The 27,971-nt window shown below is 39.5% G+C and overlaps 1 protein-coding gene across 1 annotated transcript in view; it reads right to left on the minus strand.

The window, feature by feature from the left end:
* SPEF2 (sperm flagellar 2) overlaps window positions 1–27,971 on the minus strand; it is a 199,405-nt gene that overhangs the window by 100,733 nt on the left and 70,701 nt on the right. The window contains exons 12-18 of the mRNA XM_068990522.1: window positions 26,250–26,319; window positions 24,614–24,675; window positions 22,148–22,251; window positions 18,509–18,765; window positions 13,520–13,628; window positions 11,554–11,711; window positions 4,293–4,460 (exon numbers count right to left, since the gene is read on the minus strand). Of these exons, the coding sequence (XP_068846623.1) occupies window positions 4,293–4,460; window positions 11,554–11,711; window positions 13,520–13,628; window positions 18,509–18,765; window positions 22,148–22,251; window positions 24,614–24,675; window positions 26,250–26,319 (928 nt within the window). The remainder of the gene's footprint in view (window positions 1–4,292; window positions 4,461–11,553; window positions 11,712–13,519; window positions 13,629–18,508; window positions 18,766–22,147; window positions 22,252–24,613; window positions 24,676–26,249; window positions 26,320–27,971) is intronic.

Here is a 27,971-nt window from a genome sequence, read left to right on the forward strand (position 1 = left end):
AGGGTGGTATCATCTGCATATCTGAGGTTATGGATATTTCTCCCGGCAATCTTGATTCCAGCCTGTGTTTCTTCCAGTCCAGTGTTTCTCATGATGTACTCTGCATAGAAGTTAAATAAGCAGGGTGACAATATACAGCCTTGATGTACTCCTTTTCCTATTTGGAAGCAGTCTGTTGTTCCATGTCCAGTTCTAACTGTTGCTTCCTGACCTGCATACAGATTTCTCAAGAGGCAGGTCAGGTGGTCTGGTATTCCCATCTCTTTCATAATTTTCCACAGTTTATTGTGACCCACACAGTCAAAGCCTTTGGCATAGTCAATAAAGCAAAAATAGATATTTTCTTGGAACTTTCTTGCATTTTTGATGATCCATCAGATGTTGGCAATTTGAACTCTGGTTCCTCTGCCTTTTCTAAAACCAGCCTGAACATCAGGAAGTTCATGGTTCACATACTGTTGAAGCCTGGCTTGGATAATTTTGAGCATTACTTTACTAGCGTGTGAGATGAGTGCAGTTGTTTGGTAGTGTGAGCATTCTTTGGCATTGCCTTTCTTTGGAACTGGAATGAAAACTGACCTTTTCCAGTCCTGTGGCCACTACTGGCATATTGAGTGCAGCACTTTCACAGATTCATCTTTCAGGATTTGAAATAGCTCCACTGGAATTCCATCACCTCCACTAGCTTTGTTCATAGTGATGCTTTCTAAGGCCCACTTGACTTCCCATTCCAGGATGTCTGGCTCTAGATGAGTGATCACACCATTGGGATTATCCAGGTTGTGAAGTTCTTCTGTGTATTCTTGCCACCTCTTCTTAATATTTTCTGCTTCTGTTAGGTCCATACCATTTCTGACCTTTATTGAGCCCATCTTTGCATGAAATGTTCCCTTGGTATCTCTAATTTTCTTGAAGAGATCTCTAGCCTTTCCCATTCTGTTGTTTTCCTCTATTTCTTTGCATTGATCACTGAAGAAGGGTTTCTTATCTCTTCTTGCTATTCTTCGGAACTCTGCATTCAGATGCTTATATCTTTCCTTTTCTCCTTTGCTTTTCACATCTCTTCTTTTCACAGCTATTTGTAAGATAACCTCTTAGTACCTTTAATAACAATACTCTGGGTAACCAACATTTTAGCTCCAAACTTTAGCAGAAGGTAACAGAAAAGGGGGTGAAAATAGGGACACCTGAGATGCTGAACGTAGAAAATACTGTGAGCAAGTCTAATTTCTCCTGGGAGTAGCATGAATTCTGCCTATTTGAAAAAAATATTTCCAAAATGTATTATGAAATCTCCAAATATACTCAGCGGCATGGATTGCACTACCATGCTTTGTCACACTCAGAACTTTAGTTTTAAATTACATTCTGAAATTTGATAGTGGACTTGATAATAAACCCTTTAATGGAACAAAATTGTGAAGTTTTAAAAATTCAGAACTGTAAAAAATTAATAAACAGAAATCACAATTAAAAAAAAAAAGGAAATCACAATTAAACAGAGTTGAGAAACCAAAAGAGGGGGGAGACCTTTGGCCCTAAGAGGATAGTATTACCCAACAGGAGGAAGAATGATTCCTCTTCTTTCCTGATGGATTTAGCCAATGAAAAGCCATGGACTCTTGGGGCACTATGGACCTTCCAACTTCCTTTTCCCTCCATAGAAGCATTCTCCTTCCCTTGTCATATGAGGACTTACATAGGGCTTGCCATAGTTGCAGACCCTGCATTATCATTCCCTGCTAATTCTGAATAAACCCACTTTCACTGGAGAAATATTTGACACTCTATTCATTTCAGGTCAACAAACCCATACACAGTGTAGAACTGTCAGTTCAGTTCAGTTCAGTCGCTCAGTCATGTCCGACTCTTTGGGACCCCATAGACTGCAGTACGCCAGGCTTCCCTGTCCATCACCAACTCCTGGAACTTACTCAAACTCCTGTCCATTGAGTTGGTGATGCCATCCAACCATCTCATCCTCTATCATCCCCTTCTCCTCCTGCCTTCAGTCTTTCCCAGCATGAAGGTCTTTTCCAAAGAGTCAACGGCCAAAGTATTGGAGTTTCAGCTTCAGCATCAGTCCTTCCAGTGAATATTCAGGACTGATTTCCTTTAGGATGAACTGGTTCTATCTCTTTGCAGTCCAAAGGACTCTCAAGAATCTTCTCCAACCACAGCTCAAAAGCATCAGTTTTGGGGCACTCAGCTTTCTTTATAGTTCAACTCTCACATCCATACATGTCTACTCAAAAAACCATAGCTTTGACTAAACAGACCTTTGTTGGGAAAGTAATGTCTCTGCTTTTTAATATGCTGTCTAGGTTGGTCATAGCTTTTCTTCCAAGGAGCAAGTGTCTTTTAATTTTATGGCTGCTGTCACCATCTGCAGTGATTTTGGAGCCCCCCCCAAAATAGTCTCTCACTGTTTCCATTGTAGAACTGTATTTGAGCAAAATGATCTTTAGTACTCAGTGTACAATGCTTCCTTTTTTACCCCATTTCCACCTTGGCTTTTTTTTTTTTTTTTTTTTAGTAAATAATTTCTCTTTTCTTCTCAACTTTTAAAGAAAATTGTAATTGGATGTTTGCTTTGGGCTTGTTCAGAAGCCTCTGGCTTTCAGTTCTGAAAATGCATTCTTTTGAAAAACACTACATTTTTAAATATAAATATAAATAAACCTGCTGGGAACTTCCCTCCATAAAACTGCTTATCCCAGCTTTCCTGAGCTGTAGGGGCAATGTGGCCTACGCTGTGGCCCCATCCGCATTTACTAGCACTGAGATCTCACAGTGATGCCTTATCATTGGAAGGCAGTAATTAGGCCTCTGGAGGTGAACCCTTCTGTGCATTTTAAAAGCTCAGGCAGTACTCCTGCCCTTGCTGGAAGAAGCAGACAGATACAACCACTCTTTGAAGCAACAACAGCTTTATTATTCCTCCAAATGCACAGTATTCAACTATACAATTTTAAATTCACAAGCAAACTGAAGAAACTTAAAAGACTGCTAGAGACTGGTTTCAGGGAATGGCTCCAGTACATAGATACTCCTGGTCATGAGGCTGAGGTGAAGAAAGGGAGGGAAGGCCATGGTCTTGGGTTTGAGGCCTGGGTGGACAATGCCAGGCCCCCTTGAGCCTCTGTGGAAATTGTCTTTCCCAGTTAAATAGCATTTTTAAGGTTTCCATTAGTCCTCCAGACCTCTGCTTTGTTTTTTAAAGGGAAAAAGTAGGTATGTTTAATTAAATGCTTTGTGCTTTATTGTTCATATGATAAAAATATTTTTGTGTATTTTGTCTTTAGTTAAGTCCCATTTTGTGGAATATAAGGGTCTTTAGTAGACCATAATAAATGTTATTAAAGTTTTCAAATTTATTTGTTTACTATAAGTAGGCTTAATTTTGAAAAATCAGGCCTACCTCTGATCTCAATGAAGAAGAAAGATTATAGCCTTTAGAAATGCAATCATGACATGATAACAAGCAAACCTAGGTAGACTTGTATAACTGCACAATTTACCACTTACAAAGCCGAAACCAGAAACTAAAGTCACGTTTGTTTCATGTACACAGCACTAAGTTGATCCTGTCATGCTCCCAGTATCATACATTTCAACAGTTGAGCATTTCACTTCTGTCATTATATATTCTACCATTTCATGGTCCATAGTGGTTAAGGATACAGAAAGAACTTAAGCTAAAAAATATTCTCTATATAAACTATCCATGTATGCTATATGTTGTAAAGATACAAGTTTACTGAGATGTCGGGAGCTTGTTTCTAGCCTTTTATAATTGCAAAGCACAAAAGAATAACAGTTACATTTATATTCTAGTCTCTAATGGATGCTGTTGATTTGTTCCCTTATTCTGTGGGCAACTGGTTATGTTCTTATTTTGGTAAGGAGGTCTCAGTCTTCATAAACTCAGCTTTACCACTCCAACAAACAGAAGTCTATCCCCTTGATCTGCTCTACGCTCCTTATGGTTATTCTCTCTGTGCCTCCCCTTCTCTCATCTGTGGTCTTATTCTAATCAGTAGATCTGGGCATGAGGATGCCCACACGGAGAGATCCCACACGGTCAGGTACTTGCGCTTTGGGATAGCCGTGCTCTCAGCTACTGCTGCCTCTCCACTTCATCTGAGCAGACAGCATCCTTTCACATGACGGATGCTGTTCAAAGCCTGACTCTACTGATAGATAAGTGGACTGGTACTATCATTTACAATTCCTTTCTAAGTGAAATCGAGAAACTGGTAGACAGGGTTAGCAATCACTCTGTCAATCACCTGATGCTTGCTTTCCTTTCGCAGCAGGAGTTTTGGACCGCTCCTGTGGAAGGTGGACTTCCTTCTCTTTCTCTGGTTCCGGAGGGGGAGGAGGAGGAGGGGATATCTTCTCACTCAGGGAAACTTCTTCTTTTCTCTCAACTTCCTTTTCTTCTAATTTCTTTTTCACTTCAAACAGGATAAGAGTGGATCTTTATTAGCAGCTCCAGACACCTACTATTTCACATAAACTAAGATAAACCTAACTTAATATAAAATTGCTCTCACTGAATTAAGGCTAAATTCATGTTTTAAATTATCCAGTCCTTGAAGCTGACATCTGACATCATCTCTGTCTGGTTAGAAATACCATTTCCCTTGACTCTGATGGAGATGGTGATGACGTGTGTGTGTGTGTGTGTGTGTATCTGTAGCAGGTAGAAGACTTGTTGAGAGGGTGCTGACTTTAAAACTAACAATCTAGAATTAGCTAATATACTGGGATAGGAAAGTAAAATATTAAGTCAAATTTTCTAGTGGATAAATGAGGTGAAAAAAGCCTAAAGAGAAGGTGAAGGGCAATATGACAGAAGAGGTGCGGATCGGGAGGACATAGAAGGGAACAGAAATGCATGCAGCACCAACTTCTAGGGGTAAATACATATAAAGCGTTTAGAATGGTGCTCAGTACTCAAATAAGGCTTAACAAAATTCATCCATTCATGCACTAGCTAGTTATTCAATCTCAGTTGTGCCTTGAAGGAAAGGAAGCCTTATAACAATAAGATAAAACTATGCCAATACTGTGGGCTTCCCAGGTGGCACTGGTGGTAAAGAACCCATCTGCCAATGTAGGAGACATAGAAGACACAGGCTCAATCCCTGGGTAGGGAACCTCCCCTGGAGGTGGGCATGGAAACCCACTCAGTATTCTTGCCAGAAGAATCCCAGGGACAGAGGAGCCTGGTAAGCTATGGTCCATAGGTTCGTAAAGAGCTGGACACGGCTGAAGGGACTGAGCATGCACGCAAGCCAATACTGTCAACAGGTAAAACTATACCAACACTGTAAATAATAGTAATACAAACAATGCTAGGCACAGTTGTGGCTGCCAGAGATACAAAAGTGAAACAAAAGAGAAAGATCACTGTCTTGTGAAGCTTGCAAACCATAAACATGATGAATAAAGTAAGTCACATAAGAAGCTGGAAGGTGGTAAGTGCTTTAGGGAAAGTGCGTAGAGCAGAGGGCAGGGCATCAGCAGTGCTGTGGGGCAGCTTTTGCAGTCTGTTTAAATGGCTTGCTTTGCAGGGTAGACCCACTGAGGAGGTGGCAATTGAGCAAAGACTTGAAGAGATTGAAGGAGTGTGAGTTCCAGGCAGAGGAGACAGCTCTGGGGTCCTGAGGGGGTGTTTCTGGATTGTCTAGGCTTCTGTAATTGTCAGGGCCCTTTGCCCTTCTGGATTCAGGCTTACCTTACCCAGTGTGCCCTCCCCACCCTCCCTGACTTCCCAGTGCTCCACCCTGGAAATGGCCACAACTTTACCCCTGTACCAATGGAAGTGAACACCTAAACCCTTGTATGGCTATTTCTCCCATTGCCCTCAGATCATTCTTTTCAACTTGGCAAGATAAGGAGGATTTGTTTTATTGGATTTTTTTCAAACTGGAAATTCATATCTTTTCTGATTATGAAAGTAATCTATAATTACTGCCTTTAAAATCTCAACAATGTAGACAAATAAGCTGAAAGAGAAATTTCTTGTTAATTCTCTTTGTCCTCCTTCTTCCCTCCTCATCGAAGACTGTATTATTGTTAAAGAGAAAACCATAAGCCCAAAATGGCATCACTTGTGCCACATAAGTAAAGTCCATGATACCAAACCTATACTACCTGCCTCAGTTGCAGTTTCTGCCTTCCTCAGAAGTATAATTTTAATCAATCAGTTTGGAATTTTCTGGTTCGCACCAATGAGATGATCTGTCTTGGGGGCCCTCTCTATATCACCTCCCCTCTTTATCAAAGAAGAAGAGTCAATCTGCACAGCAAAGACCCCTGCAGTTCCCTTCCCCTAAAAGATGTCCTGGCCCAAAATAACCATTTTTACCCCCTTTTGCTAAAGACTTCCCTGTTTCACCCTCATGTCTATGAAAACTTCTACTTTTAACTTCCCTTCAGAGTGTCTTCTAGTTGTCAGATGGGACATTGTTTGGTCAGGAATAGCTGAATAAAGCCAGTTAGAGCTTCAGATTTATTGAGTTGAATTTCATTTTTTTATATATATACTGTGCTGTTGGAGAAGACTCTTGAGAGTCCCTTGGACTGCAAGGAGATCCAACCAGTCCATCCTAAAGGAGATCAGTCCTGGGTGTTCATTGGAAGGACTGATGGTGAAGCTGAAATTCCAATACTCTGGCCACCTCATGAGAAGAGTTGACTCATTGGAAAAGACTCTGATGCTGAGAGGGATTGGGGGCAGGAGGAGAAGGGGACGACAGAGGATGAGATGGCTGGATGGCGTCACCGACTTGATGGACATGAGTTTGAGTAGAGCTGGTGATGGACAGGGAGGCCTGGCATGCTGCGATTTATGGGGTCACAAAGAGTCAGACATGACTGAGCGACTGAACTGAACTGATACTGTCACTATTTTCTGTGCACATGCATTAAGTAATTGTTGCTGTTGTTTTAATCGCTTAGTCATGTCTGACTCTTTTGCGACCCCATGGACTGTAGCCCACCATGCTCCTCTGTCCATGGGATTTGCCAAGCAGGAATACTGGAGGGGGTTGCCTCCAGGGAATCTTCCCAACCCAGGGATAGAACTCACGTCTCCTGCAGACAGATTCTTTACCACTGATCCACCTGGCAAGCTCAAATTTAATAATAGATATACTTTTAAAAACAAAAAAGGGACAATTTAAATATAACCTGATTTTTCCCACTTAACAGTATATTATGATTATTTTAAAACAGCAGACTATTCATAGAAGTACCATATCCTTTTACTATTTGTTTTTAACTTAATCAGGATGTTAAGTACAGAGCACTGGAAAATATTTATTATTTTAATGACCAAAATATTTGTTAAAAATGATTAATGGATTGGAATGTAAATCTTAAATAAGTGGCAGTGGATTCTGTTCATGTAATAAGTGACTGGAATATAAAACTTTAGGAGAATGTTGAAGTGAGTCTGATAGCTGGTAAAAACACTGATTCAAATTTGTAGATGTTTGAAGCTACAGTTCAGTTCAGTTCAGTTGCTCAGTCATGTCTGTTTGCAACCCCATGGACTGTAGCACGCCAGGCCTCCCTGTCCATCACCAACTCCTGGAATCTACTCAAACTCATGTCAATTGAGTTGGTGATGCCATCCAACAATCTAATCCTCTGCTGTCCCCTTCTCCTCTCGCCTTCAATCTTTCCCAGCATCAGGGTCTTTTCCAATGAGTCAGTTCTTCACATAAGGTGGCCAAAGGATTGGAGTTTCAGCTTCAGCATCTGTCCTTCCAATGAATATTCAGGACTGATTTCCTTTAAGACAAATTGGTTCTATCTCCTTGATATCCAAGGGACTCTCAAGAGTCTTCTCCAACCACAGTTCAAAAGCATCAATTTTTTGGCACTCAGCTTTTTTTATAGTCCAACTGTCACATCCATACATGACTACTGGAAAAACCATAGCCTTGCCTAGATGGACCTTTGTTGGCAAAGTAATGTCTCTGCTTCTTAATATGCTGTCTAGGTTGGGCAAAACTTTTCTTCCAAGGAATAAGCGTCTTTTAATTTCATGGCTGCAGTCACCATCTGCAGTGATTTTGGAGCCCCCCTCCCAAAATAAAGTCTGTCCCCCTCCCAAAATAAAAACTGTTTCCCTATCTATTTGCCATGAAGTGATAGGACTAGATGCCATGATCTTAGTTTTCTGAATGTTGAGCTTTAAGCCAACTTTTTCACTCTCCTCTTTCACTTTCATCAAAAGGCCCTTTAGTTTTTCTTCCCTTTCTGCCATAGGGTGGTGTCACCTGCATATCTGAGGTTATGGATATTTCTCCAGGCAATCTTGATTCCCCTTTGTGTCTCATCCAGCCCAGCATTTTGCATGATGTACTCTGCATATAAGTTAAATAAGCAGGGTGACAATATACAGCCTTGACGTACTCCTTTCCTGATTTGCAACCAGTCTGTTGTTCCATTTCCAGTTCTAACTATTGCTTCCTGACTTGCATGCAGAGTTCTCAAGAGGCAGGTCAGGTGATCTGGTATTCCCATCTCTTTCAGAATTTTCCACAGTTTGTTGTGATCCACACAATCAAAGGCTTTGGCATAGTCAATAAAGCAGAAATAGATGTTTTTCTGAAACTCTCTTGCTTTTTTGATGATCCAGCGGATGTTGGCAATTTGATCTCTGGTTCCTCTGCCTTTTCTAAAACCAATTTGAATATCTGGAAGTTCATGGTTTACATACTGTTGAAGCCTGGCTTGGAGAATTTTGAGCATTACTTTACTAGCAAGTGAGATGAGTGCAAGGTAGTTTGAGCATTCCTTGGCATTGCCTTTCTTTGGGATTGGAATGATAACTGACCTTTTCTGGTCCCATGGCCACTGCTGAGTCTTCCATATTTGCTGGCATATTGAGTGCAGAACTTTAACAGCATCATCTTTTAAAATTTGAAATAGTTTATCTGGAATTCCATCCCCTCCACTAGCTTTGTTCATAGTGATGCTTTCTAAGGCCCACTTGACTTCACATTCCAGGATGTCTTGCTCTAGGTGAGTGATCACACCATCATGATTATCTGGGTCATGAAGATCTTTTTTGTATAGTTCTTCTGTGTATTCTTATCACCTGTTCTTAATATCTTCTGCTTCTGTTATGTCCATACCATTTCTGTCTTTTATTGAGCCCATCTTTGCATGAAATGTCCCCTTGGTATCTCTTATTTTCTTGAAGAGATCTCTATTCTTTCCCACTCTATTGTTTTCCTCTATTCCTTTGCACTGATCACTGAGGAAGTCTTTCTTATCTCTCCTTGCTATTCTTTGGAACTCTGCATTCAAATGGGTATATCTTTCCTTTTTTCCTTGGCTTTTCGCTTCTCTTCTTTTCACAGCTATTTGTAAGGCCTCCTCAGACAGCCATTTTGCTTCTTTGCATTTCTTTTTCTTGGGGATGGTGTTGATCCCTGTCTCCTGTACAATGTCACGAACCTCTGTCCATAGTTCATCAGGTACTCTGTCTATCAGATCTAATCCCTTGAATCTATTTCTCATTTCCACTCTATAATTGTAAGGGATTTGATTTAGGTCATACCTGAATGGCCTAGTCATTTTCCCTACTTTCTTCAATTTAAGTCTGAATTTGGCAATAAGGAGTTCATGATCTGAGCCACAGTCAGGTCCTGGTCTTGTTTTTGCTTACTGTATAGAGCTTCTCCATCTTTGGCTGCAAAGAATATAATCAATCTGATTTTGGCATTGACCATCTGGTGATGTCCACGTGTAGAGTCCTCTCTTGTGTTGTTGGAAGAGGGTGTTTGCTGTGACTAGTGTGTTCTCTTGGTAAAACTCTGTTAGCTTTTTCCCTGCTTCATTCTGTATGCCATGGCCAAAGTTGCCTGTTACTCCAGATGTTTCTTGAGTTCCTACTTTAGCATTCCAGTCCCCTATAATGAAAAGGACATCTTTTTGGGGTGTTAGTTCTAGAAGGTCTTGTAGGTCTTCATAGAATTGTTCAACTTCAGCTTCTTCAGCATTACTGGTCAGGGCATAGACTTGGATTACCGTGATATTAAATGGTTTGCCTTGGAAATGAACAGAGATCATTCTGTCATTTTTGAGATGGCATCCAAGTACTGTATTTTGGAATCTTTTGTTGACTATGACGGCTACTCCATTTCTTCTAAGGGATTCTTGCCACAGTAGTAGATATAATGGTAATCTGATTTAAATCCACCCATTCCAGTCCATTTTAGTTTGTTGATTCCTAAAATGTTGACATTCACTCTTGCCATCTCCTGTTTGACCACTTCCAGTTTCCCTTGATACATGCAGATAACAATCCCAGTTCCCATGCAATATTGCTCTTTACAGCATCAGACCTTGCTTCCATCACCAGTCACATCCTCAACTGGGTTTTGTTTTTGCTTTCACTCCGTCTCTTCATTCTTTTTGGAGTTATTTCTCCACTGATCTCCAGTAGCATATTGGGCATGTACTGACCTGGGGAGTTCATCTTTCAGTGTCCTATCTTTTTGCCTTTTCATACTGTTCATGAGGCTCTGAAGTGGTTTACCATTCCCTTCTCTGTGGACCACTTTTTGTCATAACTCTCCATCATGACCCGTTCATCTTGGGTGGCCCTTCACGGCATAGCTCATAGTTTCATTGAGTTAGACAAGACTGTAGTCCATGTGATAAATTGGTTAGTTTTCTGTTATTGTGGTTTTCAGTCTGTCTGCCCTTTGATGGAGAAGGATATGAGGCTTATGGAAGCTTCCTCATGGGAGAGATAAACTGAGGGGGAAACTGGGTCTTGTTTTGATGGGGGAGGCCATGCTCAGTAAATCATTAATCTAATTTTCTGTTGATGGGTGGAGCTGTGTTCCCTCCCTGCTATTTACCTGGGGCCAAACTATGGTGGAGGTAATGCAGATAATGGTGACCTCCTTCAAAAGATCCCATGCATGTACTGCTATACTCACTGCCCTCAACCCAGCAGCAGGCCACCACTGACCCATGCCTCTGCTGGAGACTCCTCGACACTCTCAGGCAAGTCTGGGTCAGACTTGTTGAAGCTATAGCCTAGATTCAATTTGTTTTTGCTTTTCAATCTCAACTCTAGTGGTTACCTTCCTCCTCTTAGCCTAGTTTCTGACTGTCAAAATAACATGTTAAGCCTTTTATATAAGTTTCACATGGATGTTTTGGGGGTGTGGACATTTAGATGTGGAAGCTTGTCTTTCTAAATTTGAACTCCTGGCTTCCCAAGGTGACTGCAGCTTACACTTATGCACTATTTCGGTGTCAGTTCACTGATAAATCGTAGTAGTTAGGTCACAAATCTGGGGATGGAAGAAAGCATTCTACCAAGGCAGTTTTAGAACCTTTGTGATATTGATAATTTTGACCACTTTTTATTATACCAAGAAATTACAGTTGTCAGTGATAACTGACTGATAAACAAAAGGGTAACATTTCATTTCTTCCTAAGCTCATCAAAACCACACATTACATTTTTGTTACATAAACTCAAAATGATAAAAGAATTGTAATTACCTTTATTTTCTTTTTTAATTATTTCAGTCATAATCATTTCCTTTACTTTTTGGAACAATGACTGTTTATCTACTTCAGCATTGATTTTTATCAAAATGTTTTCTGGCTCTGTAAACCACTGCTCCAACGAAGGCCAGTTGTCCAGGAAGCCTACAATTCTGCAAAACCCAAATATTATATGAATATAATATCATGAATTATATGAATATCACATACTGAATATATAATATATATCACATATCACATATGAATATCACATACTGATTGAAATGTTGGAGTAACATTAAACATGATTTATCTGATGTACATGATGAAAAAAACAGCTGCCAACATATATGAAAAAAGCAACTTTAAGAAGTCTACAGGCAATGAAATACATCCACTTTAAAGAAGACATCATTTTTAAGCAAACAGCAGCTTTACAAACAGTAATACTTCTTTCTACATATATTAAAGCAACAATGTGTTAGGATTGAACAGTTTTATGTTAGAGTTGAAAAAATGAATGTGGAGTTCACTAGTGTTTGCTTAAAAATAAACCTGTTATTTAAGTATTTTCTGTATGTTGTGCCAACAAGGTAGAACATTAACTTATCCGTTTACTTTATCTTTTTTTGATTTTTAAAAATTTTTCATGGAGTAATTTATTATCTTCCTCCTATCTTGTTCCTTCCAAACTTAACACACTTCCCAGAATCAGCCAAATTGTTTGCCTAATCTGAAATCTGAATCCTAATTAATGATAAAAATTTAAACTTTGTTGGCACATCACACTTTAAAAGGATTTGTATTATTTTCTAATTTAATTTCTAAATATACCACATGAATTTATAATTTAATGTCTTAATTGTAATGCTCTAATTAAAGGCTAGCAAAATTATTATGAATTATAACATGAAGGGATTTTCATCTTGTTCTTTTGCTGTATGAAGGATGATTGTTATATCACATTTTAGAGGGTAATAACAGCTTTTTTGCACTATGTAAATACTAGTAGAGATTCTTCTGTAACTAATAAAATGATTATTGAAATGTAAAAAAAATAAAAATAAAGAAGACATCATTTAATGCCAACTAGCCATATGTTTTGAGGTATAGGAAAGAGTAAGAGTAGATTTGGAAATTCTACCATTTCAGGAAATCTTTGATGTGGGTTTAGTTTTCTAAATGAAGTTCTAAGGAAACATCACCTGTACTCATAGCAGACTGAGTGCCCTTCTGCTGGCAGCTATAGCCTGAGCCACATAGGTTATCTACTTTTTCATAGTTAGAGAAGTTCAAGAAACCCTTGAGTAAGTGTCGATGGTGGTGGTGGTTTAGTCAGTCACTAAGTCATGCCTGGCTCTTGTGACCCCATGGACTGTAGCCTGCCAGACTCCTCTGTCCATGCAAATTTGCTTTACTCAAACATACTCGTGGAATGAGTTTTGTCCTCTGAGAGTAGACAGGCCTCATGAATCAAATTCCTCTTTGTTGCCTCAACTCATGTTTTCAGAGTTCTCAAGTTTTCAAAACATTGTTTAACTTTGTCTAATTTTTCTTTTCCAATGAGCAAACTGCATACAACCGAAAGAATGCTTATTATGCATTATTTCATTTTAGTTTTAGAACTATACTCTATACTCTGATGCCTAGATCTTTCGAATTCCAAGATCTTTATCGGCATTTGTTGAAAGAGGGGTGAATTAGGATTCCCTCTAATGAACCTGTAAGTTCATGTAGCCATAAAGGGAAATGTTGCTTGATTTAATTCTTTTTTTCTGTGACTTTGATGACTTATACTCTGAATATAAAAGCTAGCACATAAATATTTCACTCAATATCAAAACTACTTAGTTTTGTTTTACCTATAAAACAGTGAACGCTAGGAAACACATCTTCCCCCTAGATCTGATGATTCTAAATTGACTAGTTGCCAGTTTGTTCACAGGGCAAGAAACAAGAAGACAATGAGTTTTAAACTAACCTGTGCTGTATTTGATCTCTTAAATTCTGGTCCTCATCTGTATCTTTGTTTTTAGCAGCTACACGCTGATTGATATCTTCATGAGGGGCTTCACTTGAAAATGCTTCAGCTATGATATTGAAATTACTTAATTAGACAATCTGCTACACCAGTCAAAGTTGCAGTAGCACTGCCAAAATATACTGATACAAAAAAAGCCAAATGAATATGGTCCTCCTCTTTGGCTCAATATTAATTAAAATGTTTAACAAAATATTGAAAAAGTAAAGTATAGTTTTGGGGTCAGAATTCAAATTTCCCTTAGAAATTAGGAGAAGGAGGTAAAATACAACATTTAAGAGGAGCTCTAGTTTCAAGGTAGAACATCTTGGGATTGACCATGAAGAGAAGGTACTGAAAAATGATGGTTTGTCATAAATAACAAACAAGGAAGCAATTAGAAAATCAACACCATGATGTAAAAATTAAGAATGAAATAACAGGGTAGCCATAAAGTCAAATATGCAAGTTATTTGTCAATATTATATTAGAACACAATAATTTATTTTTCTAGACTTTATGATTTTTCCCTGTAGAAGAGACAGAAAGGAACATATCACAGGAGACTGAAGCCAAAACCAATTTCAGCTCCTCTGATTGAGTCCTAGCAAGGATTAAGAAACAATGTCCAGAATACTTATGAATTCAGTATAGATGGAAAATCATAAAGAGGGAAAGAAAGCCTTGAACCAGATTAAAAGGAACTAGATTACTCAGTTAATGCAAGAGAACATTGAAGAGCAAATTAATAGCACTCAAAAAGATGAAGGCCCCTCACAGGATACAGCAATCAATTGTCCTCCATCTATATTCATGATAGAAAAAGAGGAAATTAGTTCAGAAAACAGAATATGCTTTTAGGTTATTCAGAAAACCCAAAGATGCTGACAACAATGAGCGATGGAAAAAGACTATGGGAACTATCATGAACCATCCCATGGTCAATAGCTTATTTTGTCAAGGACTTCAGAATATGTATCAGCATTCTTCTCTTCCCCAATTGCACCCAGGCTTTGGCCCCTTCCTCTTCTCTCCACTTCACTAACATGGCCACATCTTGGATTTTCTGATCACCTTGAAGGGCTCCACCTCTGGAACGGCCCCATCTCTACAATATTAATGATCTATACCCTTATCATTTGTCTTGCCAGCACTCCTCTATAGTTGATGAATCTCTATGACCCATCCCCCTAAATTTGTACATCATTTTCCCCAAATTGACAAGCACTATCCTGACTTGATTTTATTATTTTAGCAAACCTGAGTTGCACGGTTGAACATTTCAACTTCTCTCCCTCATCTGACAACTTCAGTTTATATCTTTCTGCTGCATCAGCCTTAGATGATATCCATCTCTCTTTTTGACTTGTAACCTCACTGACTATCTGGCTCAAAAATCAGCTGAGCTCTTTCATATAAGTGTACCCTTTCCTAAAACAGGGTGTGAGGGGGAGAGAGACAGAGATGAGAAAGAGAGACAGAGGGAGAGAGAAAAGGAATACTAAAACAATAATGATAAAAATATCCTGTTTCCATAGTTCTTTCCTTTTGTCCAGAGACAAGTTTCTTGAGAGGTATCTTTACTCACACTCTCCACCTCCCCACCCCCATTCACATTCCGTTACATAGCAATCCATCCTTTCCTGTCCCCCACTCCATTGAAACAGCTCTCCTTCTGGTTATCAAAGACATCAACCCAATGGAAATGTTTCAGTCTTTGTCTTGCTTGATTTACAGGTAAAATTTAGCGCACAGTTCTTAAATGTTTTTATACATACAGTCAGCCCTCCATATCAGTGGAGTCAACCAACAACAGATTGAAAATATTTGGAATAATAATTCCAGAAAGGGTCCAAAAGCAAAACTATATTTTTCCAGGTGTGGCAACTATATAGCAGTCACATTGTATTAGGTATTATAAGTAATCTAGAGACGATTTAAAGTATACAGGAGGATGTGTATAGGTTATATGCAAGTCTCATATCATTTTATATAAGGGACTTGTGCATCCTTGGATTTTGGTCACTCAGTTGTGTCTGTTTGCAACCCCATGGACCATAGCCTGCCAGACTCCTCTGTCCATGGGAATTCTCCAGGCAGGAATACGGGAGTGGGTTGCCATGCCCTCCTCTTGGTATCCAAATGGGTTCTGGAATTAATCCCCTGTGAATATTAAGGGAAGACTGTAGTACATTATTTTATATCCACAACAAAACTTGTAAAGTAGGATTATGATTCTCAAATTGGCCCCAAATGGTATAGTTTATAAATAAAAGAAAAAGCATTTGATTCCAGTTATCTCACTCCAAGTTCTGAATTTCTTTTTGAATTTTCAAACTGCTTATTGAACTATACCTTCCTGAAAGCATGCATATGTGAATATACAGCTCAGTGGCTTCCCAAACTGAAAATAGGATAAATAGCACCAAGATCAAGAAATAAACATTCTCAGCCCTTATCATATCTTGAAAGCAAGTTGGATTGCTTTGAGTTGTAGGCTCTGTTCTGCCAATAAACAGCCATGGATTGGCAGTATTCTTCACCTATCCTCAGATATCCTTGAACAAGAATAGGAAGTTAGCTGAACAATCATCACTATCAGTACAGCCCCTACTTCTTTGTATGGAGAGAAGTAAATTCTCCCTTTTGGAATTCGATAGACAGCATTCAATATAAAGTACTGTGCTCAAGAGCTGAAGTAGTATCTAATGGTTTTGTCCTTTTATTTAAATTAACAGTGAAAGGAAGATCTCAAAATTTTACAAACTCAAAATAAGGAATAGTCAAGTGCTCATGCTTTAAATGTCCACCTATAAATATAGGAGGAAATGATTCCCTAAGTCTCTCTTAGCCACAAATGTCATTATATTAGTTGTAACAGCAAACATATTGTGCATATACAATGTACAATAACATCATCTAATTCTTTAATTAATGAGGGAATCAGCAAGATATTACAACTAGTTCAAATGAAAATTTGAATAAGAGACATATTCACAGACAGGAATGATAAAATAGATGGTAATAGATGAAAAAACTGGTTACTATGTATAGAACAATGTCATACTTGAAATTATCTTTTTCAGCATGTAGAAATTAACTATCTTAATTGAATAAAATTCATTTGTATGTCTATGGACAAGAATAATTTGAATTACCATCAATTTTCTACAATTTATGGTTCTAGAAGAGATGAGTTAAGCCTGTGAAAGGTACAGAATCCTATGAAACCAAATACTCCAAGGGGTCCCATAGACAATCCTCAGTCTTCTATTGAAAGAATATCCAATAATCTTTTGTTCATTTCAAAGTCTTCCACTGTTTTTCCTGATGTGTTTCCTGATGCCTTGCTACTATTGTTCCTGATGCATGTACCAGATTCTATACTAAGTGTTTAACATTTATCTCATTTAATATATGTGAGACAATAAGAAATGTATATTTGGATTTTGTCTCCTGACACAGAGCTTTGAAAACCCTTGTAATTTCCTATAGTGGTAAGAGGAGGGTTTTTATATTATTATTATTCATAATAAGCCTCTTTCAACCTTATCTGAGTTTATGCCAAAGAGGTGACTCTTGGGAGGGTGGAGCCCTTCTGCCTGCGCAACCAGCTGACCACACAGTAGAACTTTCAGTCCTATCCCCTGGTTTCTAGGGATGGGAAGAGGCTAGAGGCTGATCACCGATGCTCAATTATATAGTCAGTCATACCTACATAATGGAACTCCCATAAAAACTCTAAAGAAGGGGTTCAGAGAGCTTGTGGGTTGGTGAATGCATCCATGTGCCAGGCGTGTGTCACACACCAGGCTCCACGGGGGAAAGGCCTGAGCTTGGAATTCTTCCAGACTCTGCCCTGTGTACCCCTTCAACTGGCTGTTCATTTGTATCTTCTATGTCAGTCTTTACAACGAAGCAGTAATAGTAAGTAGAGTGCTTCCCTGAGTTCTGTGAGTCATTACAGACAATTATAGATAATCTATCAGACCTGAGGAGGGGTCATGGAAACCCCTAATTTATAGTCAAGTCAGACAGAAGCGTGGGTAACCTGGGGATTCACTGCATTGAGGCAGACATCTGAAGTGGGAAGAAGTCTTGTGGGACTGAGCCAACTGTGAAAATCTGTGACAACTCTGGGAAGTTACTGCTAGGATTGAATTAAATTCTAGGACACCCACTTGGTGTTTATTAAGAACTGAAGAACTGGGTGGTATGGAAAACCCATACACCTTTGGTATCAGAAGTGTTGTGAGTAATGAAACAGTTTTCCTTGAATTATCCAGTAATAATGCAATGAGCCATTCTATTATATATATTGTGAGATGGAGGTTTAGAAGAAAGAAAGAATTAGCTTTCCAAAGGTCAAGTGCCTAATAACTTGCAAAGCTAAGAATGTGTGCTTTTATTCGTAACTACTTAATTTATGGAATAAAGTGATATTTTCATCTCAACAATGGAAAGTAGTTAAACCATGAATCTTGGCAAGACTATTTGACCTCATGATGTAAGGACTTCAGTCAACTGATAACTGCTCCTCAGTTAATACACAATCCAAGGGAAGGATGTTAGCAATCCTTGCTTGTAGCCCCAATGTGGTTCACTAGAGTAACACACCAAAATATACTAAGTAGCCATGAGAAGCTCCTTCATTCATTCAAGTCTCAAAGAGGGCACCTCAGGGCCAGGGGAGCTGCCAAGTTGATGGAAGAGTTGAATGAGATGCTTGCGGTCACCATGGAATTCTCTACTAGCTTCAGGTTTGGGCTAGAGTGTTGAATTCAGACAGAGCAGGAGGCAAGTAAGCTGTGCTAGGTAATTCTTTGGAAGTCTGAAATGGATTCTTTATTATCCATTTACAATTGTAAACGGGAATACTCACCATTTCAGAGAAAAGTAAAGAACTCTGAATTACATAAAAAGACATTTTTAGAAAGGTGTCCAGCTTACCCATGATGTCATTCATGCGATTCAGTGAGGAATTATCTGAAATGTCTAATAACATGACAAAATCAAATGCAGAAGGGGGAAGAGGCACTTCTTTGGAAGCTGTAGGGTCAACAGCTAATGTGGATGTTTGTGATTTCTTTCCCTCCAGTTCTATGAGGTTTCTGTTGTAGCCTGTGAGTGCTTCCTCCAGAAGCTTTGCTTGGTTTAATGTCATTGGAAAGCCATCCAGGATCCAGCCTTTATACATAGGTATCTGACTAAATTAAAGAAAGGACAAATAATTAATAGTTTGATAGATACAAATCCCTTTAGAAACAATAACACAATGAATCTTGCCTTTGTCTTTCTTTCAACCCCATAGTAACCTCTTTCTGCATAAATTTTACTTCTTTACAGCCAAAACTGGGCTTGCTGGTGGTGCTGATGGTAAAGCATCTGCCTGCCAATGCAGGAGCCACAGGAGACTTGGGTTCCTTCGCTGGGTTGGGAAAGTTATCTGGAGGAGGGCATGGCAACCTACTCCAGTATTTGCCTGGAGGATCCCAGACAGAGGAGCCTGGTGGGCTACAGTCCATAGGGTTGCAAAGAGTTGGACATGACTGGAGCAACTTAGCATGCACACACAGACATTAGGCTTCCTATTGTACCACAAACACTACCTTGCTCAAAATCCCTCTGTGGATCCCTGCTGCCCTCCAAATCTATTCCAGAAGCCACAACATGGTGTTTAAAATGAACTAGCCACAACTTGCTCCCCTATAACTTCTCTCTCATAATTTTGAACCATTCGCTTTGAACACACCAATCTCCTCATTGTTCAGCTCAGTTCAGTTCAGTCACTCAGTCATGTCCGACTCTTTGAGACCCCATGAATCACAGCACGCCAGGCCTCCCTGTCCATCACCAACTCCTGGAGTTCACTCAGACTCACGTCCATTGAGTCGGTGATGCCATCCAGCCATCTCATCCTCAGTCGTCCCCTTCTTCTCCTGCTCCCAATCCCTCCCAGCATCAGAGTCTTTTCCAATGAGTCAACTCTTCGCATGAGGTGGCCAAAGTACTGGAGTTTCAGCTTTAGCATCATTCCTTCCAAAGAAATCCCAGGGCTGATCTCCTTCAGAATGGACTGGTTGGATCTCCTTGCAGTCCAAGGGACTCTCAAGAGTCTTCTCCAACTCCTCACTGTTACATGAATATAAATAGTACTTTCTAGCTGCGTTCATAGGGTGTTCCTCTTCAGAACATTAATTTCCTCTTTTATACAGCAGGATAACATAACATACCTCACAGGATGCTGGTGACGATGAACTGAAATAACACATTTTAAGAACTCAGCACAGAATTTAGCATATGGTGGGAACTCACATCGCCAACCTGGAAGGTTCTTCCTACCCCACCCAATCCAGCATGGCATCATAACAGCCTGCTTTGAACTCCTTTGGATTCTTGTTCACTTCCTCACACAATTGGTTAACTCTTATGTTTCTTGACTTAGAAAAATTCAAGTGAATCTTCTTTATCTCAATTAAATTCTAAGTTGCTGAAATGTAAGGATCACTTCTTCAGTTTTTGCATTCAGTGTCATATCCTTTAAAGAGAATGGGTGCTCCACAAATTGTTATTTTAGTTCTTTAAATTGGAACACAACTTCAAGTTTGCTCTTGCAAAATCCTTAAATTATGTAAAATTAAGACTTTGACTTTTGGGTGAAAAATTATAATTTCATTTCTTTCTCCATTATAACTCATTTAAACACTTAGAATTCCCTTTCTAAAGGTTTGGAAGTGTGTTTTGGTGCCAGTGTGTTTTGGTGACAGTGTGGCAAAGAAGGAATGGGAAAACTCAAGTTCAGAGAGCTTTAATTAATTACTTGTTCAAAGTCACAAAACTGCAAGTGACCCCAAATCGAGTGATCTTTCCACAGTATTAAGCTGCCTTCAGGTCACTGCTTCTATTACTCCTATTAGGCTATGAAGGGCAAGGAAAGCCTGCTTTTTGCTTTTATGGCTTTTTCAGAGCATGGTAAGCATCCTGCAGAGAATGGGATTGTTAATTCATTGGCCTCAGTCTGAGGATAAGAAACTTCTTGAGCATTTTACCAGATCTGAGGAACCTTCTCCCACCTCCTGTCTCAGGAGTTACTTCAAGGGGAGGAGGCGGCCAAGGCCATGCTTGTCAGGCCGTCGTATGAGGACACCAGATGACAGGGAATGAGGAGACTTCCGCTTTGGCTCTGCCACTAACCAAACATGTGACTGGACTGCCCAACTGAACTGCCATGCCTTCCTTTCCTCATCGAAGAAGGATGCACTCGGACTAAATGGAAGGCTCTCAGGCTAATGGCAGCTCTCTGAACGTGTCTCGGGGCAGAGGGGAGGGTGGTAATGAGAAGGTAGCAGAGTTGTGAGGGTGGGGTGTAGACAGTCCAACTCCATGGAAACCAAAGCTAAGATCCATTTTAGAGCTGATGCTCTTCATTCACAATTTTCTTTGAATGATGAATGCCATGGCTAAAACATGTTTTATTCCAGTTTTTGAAAAATGCTGCAACTGTTAGAATGAGATCCCTTCCAGCTTTGGGAATGGCCAACTGTGGCCAAGTTTCTTCAAAAAAGCAATCAGTCCAAGATATATCACCACTGAGAGGCAACTTAAACCCTGAATTAAGCCTCTTAAGGAAACTTGAAAGGGAGAGTCCATTGCAGATGCCCAGGAAAAATTCTCCAAAGCCTCCTGTCCTCATTCTCTTGGTCATAATGTTTCCCAAGCAGCACAGTCCCCAACCCCTCACCCACTTGATGCTCTGCAAAGGTCTTTCACAAGAGCCTTTTTTATTTCTTTCTCCATCTTGCTCTGCCTCATTTCTTTATTGCATGAATTAATTAACTGAGACCCTATGACTTTTTGAAATTTCTCTCTTTTCTCAATTGTAAAGGAGGACTGACGAGAATCCTTTTTTTCTTAGAAAGGAGGAATCATAAAATTATAGCCTATTTAAATTTTTTCTTTACCCTATCACACATCACCTCTGTGCTATGCATATGCTATTCCTTGCCTGTGCAACCTCTACTTTCTCCTTGCCTTCCTACCTTGTGCTGCCTGGCCTTTGGACCCCTGGGGTCACTCTCTCCTCCAGAAACACAAAATGAGGAAGCACTTTGGCCCAAAGCCATATAGTGAGGGTTTCTCCTCTCCCAAACCTGTCCTGTGGCTTTTCCAACTGTCTAATTTCTCCTTGAATTCCCCATACAGAATAGAACTTGGGACTTCCCTGATGGTCCAGTGGTTGAGAATCTGCCTCCCAATGCAGGACACATGGGTTCCATTCCTGTTCAGGGAACTAAGATCTCACATACCCTGGGGTAACTAAGACCAAGAATCACAAGGAAGACTCAGCACAGCCGAAAAAAAAGAGAATAGAACCTAACTTGAATTCCCATCTGGGTGAGTGAAATCAAGTTTGAAAAAGGGAGGAAAGTGAAATACAGACATGAAAATCACAAAATACATCTTTTTCTTTCTGTATGTATTCATTATATATTGAAAATTAAAATGACTTCTACATTATTCTTTATAAAGCTCTACCTGCTAATATATTAAATAGACATAAGAAAGAAATCGTGGTCCATAGATACATACTTAATGGCATTTACCATGATGCTGACTAGCAATATATCAGATATGCTCTTTCCTTTCTTCAGCAGCATTTCTGATTTTGCACCAAGCTGAGCACGCACAGTGAGCTGTGAAAATAAACAAGGAATGGTAGGGAAGAGCTCATTTAAAAGTCAGATTCTAAATATCTGGAGGGGAAAAAAAATTAAATGGTCATGTCCTCTGGTGAATACATTGATCCTTTAGTACAATTCTGGAATCCAGCAAGCAGTTAAGGAAAATGTACATACAGATTTGAGAGTTCCTCCTCTAGCTCCCTCCTTTACAAGATCTTCCTCTTTAGTTCTTAGCTGCTCTGGCGTCCCCAGATTTCATCCTCTAATATGTTAAATCAAGAAGATTGGGGCTTTTGGCTTGAGTTCTAGTCACTCATGCCACGAAGAGGGAACATGCCTCCTGGGGTGACCTGTGCAAGCCTGACTTTTGCCCACTGAAGTTCTCTTCTATCAATGGTCAAATCTGATATATTTCTGCCTTTTCCATTATAGTTTATTATAAGATGTTAAATATAGTTCTCTATTCTACACAGTAAATCTTTGTTGTTTACTTTATATACAGTAGCATACATCTGCTAATCCCACACTCCCACATTATCCCTCCCCTATCTTCCTCTCTGGCAACCATAAGTTTGTTTTCTAAGTCTGCAAGTTGTTTCTGTTTTATATGTAAATTCATTTGATAGAATATAATATTTTTCTTTCTCTGACTTACCTCACCTATTATGATAATCTCTAGGTCTTCCCATGTTGTTGCAAATGGCATTATTTCATTCTTTTCTATGGCTGAATAATACTGTTTGCTTTTTTGATACCTGATTTTGGCCCTCAGATAATTAGCTTTTCTATTTTTTTCCAGTATTTATATTGTTATATGAACAGAACATCCCAAGCGTCTATTCTGAACTCAGCCACTAGAGTGAGCATTTTATGAGTCAAATGATACTATGTGCTAGTGTGCTCAACTCTTTGCAACCGCATGGACTGTAGCCCACCAGGCTCCTCTGTCCATGGGATTTCCCAGGCAAGAATACTGGAATGGGTTGCTGTTTCCTATTCCAGTCCCTTTCCAATCTAGGGACTGAAACCATGTCTCTTGTGTCTCCTGCATTGCAGGCAGATTCTTTACCTGCTGAGCCATCGGGGAAGTCTCTATTTAAACCCTGCAAAGGCTCCCCTGTACTCTCAATGTCCTCATCATGGCCTCCATGACCCTGGCTGACCTGATTCCTCTCCCTTCCTGCTCATCTCTCTAACCTCCTCGCTTCTCTTCCCCTGCCTTGCTGCATAAGCACCTTTCTGCCTCAAGGCCATCATTCAGCTCTTCTGGCGACCTGAAACGGTTCCCCAGAGCCAGTGGTGATTCTGTCAATCTTCTTTCAATCTGTTTCAACCTCACTCTCTCAAAGCGATCTCCCTTACTCTACTTTTCCTTTTCTTTTCTGTTCATATAAATTCATTTACATATGAGTTTATGGTCCCTCTCTTTTAGACTGTTAATTCCTTAAAGCTTGGGAACTCTGTCACTTTTGTTCACTGATATACACTCCCCCCTCAGATTACAACAATACATGGAACAAAGTATGCCCTTAGAACTGAATTGAATATGGAATGCAGGAGATTTGTAACTCAATAAATGTAAATATAAAAGTATATTTAGCCTTTATGCTAATTTATATTTCAAAAATACAGAGAAAAAGTTATAAGCCCCTTTTGATCATTTTCTCCAAACTCATTTTTCTCCCTATATGTCATCATGTTTATAGCTTGGTGTATATTCTTCCAAAACTTTTTCTATCTTAAAGCAGTTTTGAAATCTAAAATATTATAAAATTGATTTCCTTGGGGGAGAAAACAATAAATTAAAAGATATACTTTTATTTATTTACTTTAATTATATTTAATAAAATCCCACTTGATTAATGTAACCATTCTATTTGACCATTATATTTCCATATACAGTAAAGCAATCCTATATATGGAAATGTTAGTTTTCATTAAAAGCAATAGTTGGCAAATTGTTGTAAACATTTTTTCAGGGATTAATGAAAAATTCTGCATGGTCACCAATAAGTCTAAGGGTAAATCCTGGAAAAAATTTAAAGATAAAGAGATTGTGAAAGAAATAAAAATAATAAATTAAGTGGTAAAGAAAAACACATCAATATAAATTTGGTATAAGTCTAAAATTTTTAAAAGCATGTGTTTACTTTCTTACCGGGCACAACTGAAAGCAATTTCCACTGCTTTAGATACAAACTATATTAAAGATATAAAAAATATCAAATAAACTCAGGTTTAGTATTTCATCATCAGGTTTAAGCCAAAGAGGAGCACATTGCTATTTCATATGAAGATGAAAATGCTACAGAAAGGCTATGAATCACAACACATTTCAATATGCTAGTAGCCAAAATTAGATTATAGTACTTACTTCAGAGAAACTATCACTCGCTACGACTTCTTCAGCTTTTGCTGCTTTTCTAGTATCGGTATCTAGGAATGGAAAAAGTGATGAGAACGTACTCCAGTACTGACAACTAACAGCCATGTTAGTATTTGACCATCTGTGGTTTTGGACCTGCGGGTTATTGGACTCAGCTGTGTCTGAGATACGCAGAGGAAGGAAGTGAAAGCAGCAGCCCAGCGTGGCATCTACCTTCATTTCACAACATTAAATCCTGGCCACTGTGTGGCTCCATGTTTTCTACTTGTTTTCTTCCAGTGTGGCTCACTCATAACAATGTCATTAGAAATACTTTAGTACAGTTTCTCTTCTTGGAAAACAAGCCAAAAATATAATTAGTTAACTGTATCTTTACTTTTCCTGTATTCTTCCCTGGAGAATCCCACAGACAGAGGAGCCTGGCAGGCTACAGTCCATGAGGTCGCAAAGAGCTGGACACGACTAAGTGATTTTCACGTTCACATTACTTTCCTGGGCTATCAAATTATAGGTAATAAACATGTCTGAAGGTGGAAAATTCTAGAATTCAGAAGAGTTTAGTCCAATTGTATGTAAAAAATTAGTTTTCAAAGTCTTTTTATAAGTTACTGGACTTTCATAATAGAATGCCATAAAATACTTAACGATAGTTTAAAAATCAATTAGAATTATCATGTAAGAAACAAATAACTGAAACAAGGGACAGCTTATATGTTTTTAAAAGACAGGAAACTTGGCCTCTCTGGCAGAACTGCCTGCTCATAATAAACGTGCATGTTGTCCAAGGTTGATGGCCATTAAAGTGATGGTACTATGCTTAGTCACTCAGTCGTGTCCAACTCTTTGCAACCCCATGGATTGTAGACAACCAGGCTCCTCTGTCCATGGGATTCTCCAGACAAGAATACTGGAGTGCGTTGCCATTTCCTTCTCCAGTGGTGATGGGACAGGAGGAACCAAATTTTATGCAATGATTAAATATGGTAAAGCCTTAACTAGCACAAATAGAAAACATAGTCAAGATTTAAAATTGTTTTTCTTCAATGGTTTTACCAAGGATCTGTAGGACTGAAGCCCAGATCCCAAGGAAGATAATGTTTTGTTGGGTTTGAAAAGCTTGGTTCTATTTGCTTTGCACAAGGCTGAGAATAAACGTTAACTTTTATAATATCTGAGGAACCACTGTTGAGGTGGGTGGATGAGACAGAGCCACAGCCTCCCTCACCACAGTGAACAAAAGCAGCTGCGTGCAGACAGCACAGTGGTACACGCCCACCTGCATAGGTGAGAAGAAACAGTAACTACTGTCTCCCTGCAAAGCCAGGAAGAGTGACGATGATTTAGCCTGGCTGTTTTCAAAACCACAACAAAACTGAGCAACTACTTGAAGGGATGTGAAAAGATTCCTTTGACATTGTCATCTCTTATTGCCAGTGGCAGACAGTGGTTAGGGACAGCTGTGTTGATCTTGTTCTCTCTGTCTTGTGACCACTTAGACAACTGTGTAACCCTCCCCATCTCTCCTCTCTTGTCCTGAAAGTTTGTTTGTGCTCACATCCATGTGCTCCTACTATTAGTCTCACTTATGTAAATGATGGATGATTTATTTTGCTATCTTACTTACCAAGTCTGGTTTTATCTTCTCTTTCTGGTAGTGCTTCATCTTGCATGTCCTTTGGGGAGGAAGTACATGCCTGCACACACGGAGAGATTTTAACATTGTTAGATTTTAATAACATTCTTGATTTTACTTCTATAAGTAAGGTTTACAACCATAGACTCATTAATCTAAAACATTAATGATATTAGGAAGAACTGAATGAGTTCTAGAAATGAACACAATCTGATGATAATTGTACTTAGAGAAACACATAGTAACCCGTGGTATAATCTGTCTTTCAGCTGGTCTTCAGTTTCTATGTAAAATATACAACTGCCATTTGGAAAGGATAATGGGAGCTGAGAAAGAGGCAGAGTTTGTGGAAAACCACCTTAGAAAGATCAGACCTAGAGGGGTCAGTCATAGCCATAATGGAAATAAAGAAAAAATATGTACATTATCTATTATCTCATCAGTTAGAATACAGAGTACCACAACACAGAAGAAGAGGCAGCCCACAATGAAGAAAAACCCTCCCAGTTATTTTCAGAATCATGGTTAAATGGTATTTTCCTTGCAGCTCATGCAAACGACCTGGATTAGAGTCTCTGTTAATTTATTCAGAGACAGCATAAGGTAGGGAAAAGAATAGTGGATTTAGAATCTGGGATTCCTCAAAGCCTAACCATCAACAAGCCTCTGATGCCAAATGAATCAATTCATGTTTAGAACTGCTACTGTTTCCCTTTAAAAGAGCAGATTAGACTATATCTGGTGCTGGAGAAGACTCTTGAGACTCCCTTGGACAGCAAGGAGTTCAAACCAGTTAATCCTAAAGGAAATCAAGTCTGAATATTCACTGAAAAGACTGATGCTGAAACTGAAGCTCCGATAGTTTGGCCACCTGATGGCAAAGAGCCAACTCATTGGAAAAGACCCTGATACTGGGAAAGATTGAAGGCAGGAGAAGGGGACAACAGAGGATGAGATGGCTGGATGGCATCATCAACTCAATGGATTTGAGTTTGAGCAAACGCTGGGAGATGGTTAAGGACAGGGAAGCCTGGCATGCTGCAGTCCATGGGGTCACGAAGAGTCAGACATGACTTAGCGAATGAACAATAACAAGATCACATCATAATTCTCAACATGGGGCCATACTCTCCAAGTTCCTGCCCTAGAATCTTTACATAATAAGCAAGACGCAACACTGATGGAAACAGTAACGCAAGTAAACCATAAGAGATCTTCCCCTACCAGCCACCCCCCAAACTGAGATATATTAGTCTAATCAGAGGTCTGCAAACTACGATCCCTGGGGCAAAATAGGCTGGTTGTTTATACACAGTCCATAAGCATCTCTCCAGGGGATAGCACTGCAAAGCATCCCCCTTGCCATCTGTCTGCTCCTCTCCAACACCTTCCTTGGCTGCTGCCCAGGACCGGCACTGGGCTGCATCTAGAAGATGGGGACTTGCTGCTGGTCACTGCCAAGCTTTCCGTAGTGGAATTCTACTCTGAGAGCTGATCACTTCATGAACTTTCCCCAAACGCCAACATCTCACCCCTCTCCAAGCCCTTACAGTTTAGCCTTCCACCCCCTTACCTTACAAATGGACATGAATTTGAGCAAACTCCAGGAAACAGCAGAGGACAGAGGAACCTGGCATGTTGTAGTCCACGGGGTTGCAAAGAGCTGGACACGACTTAGCGACTGAATGAACCCCTTTACCAGCCAGTGGCTCT

This window comes from Capricornis sumatraensis, chromosome 18, assembly GCF_032405125.1.
Source record: "Capricornis sumatraensis isolate serow.1 chromosome 18, serow.2, whole genome shotgun sequence".
Lineage (NCBI taxonomy): Eukaryota > Metazoa > Chordata > Mammalia > Artiodactyla > Bovidae > Capricornis > Capricornis sumatraensis.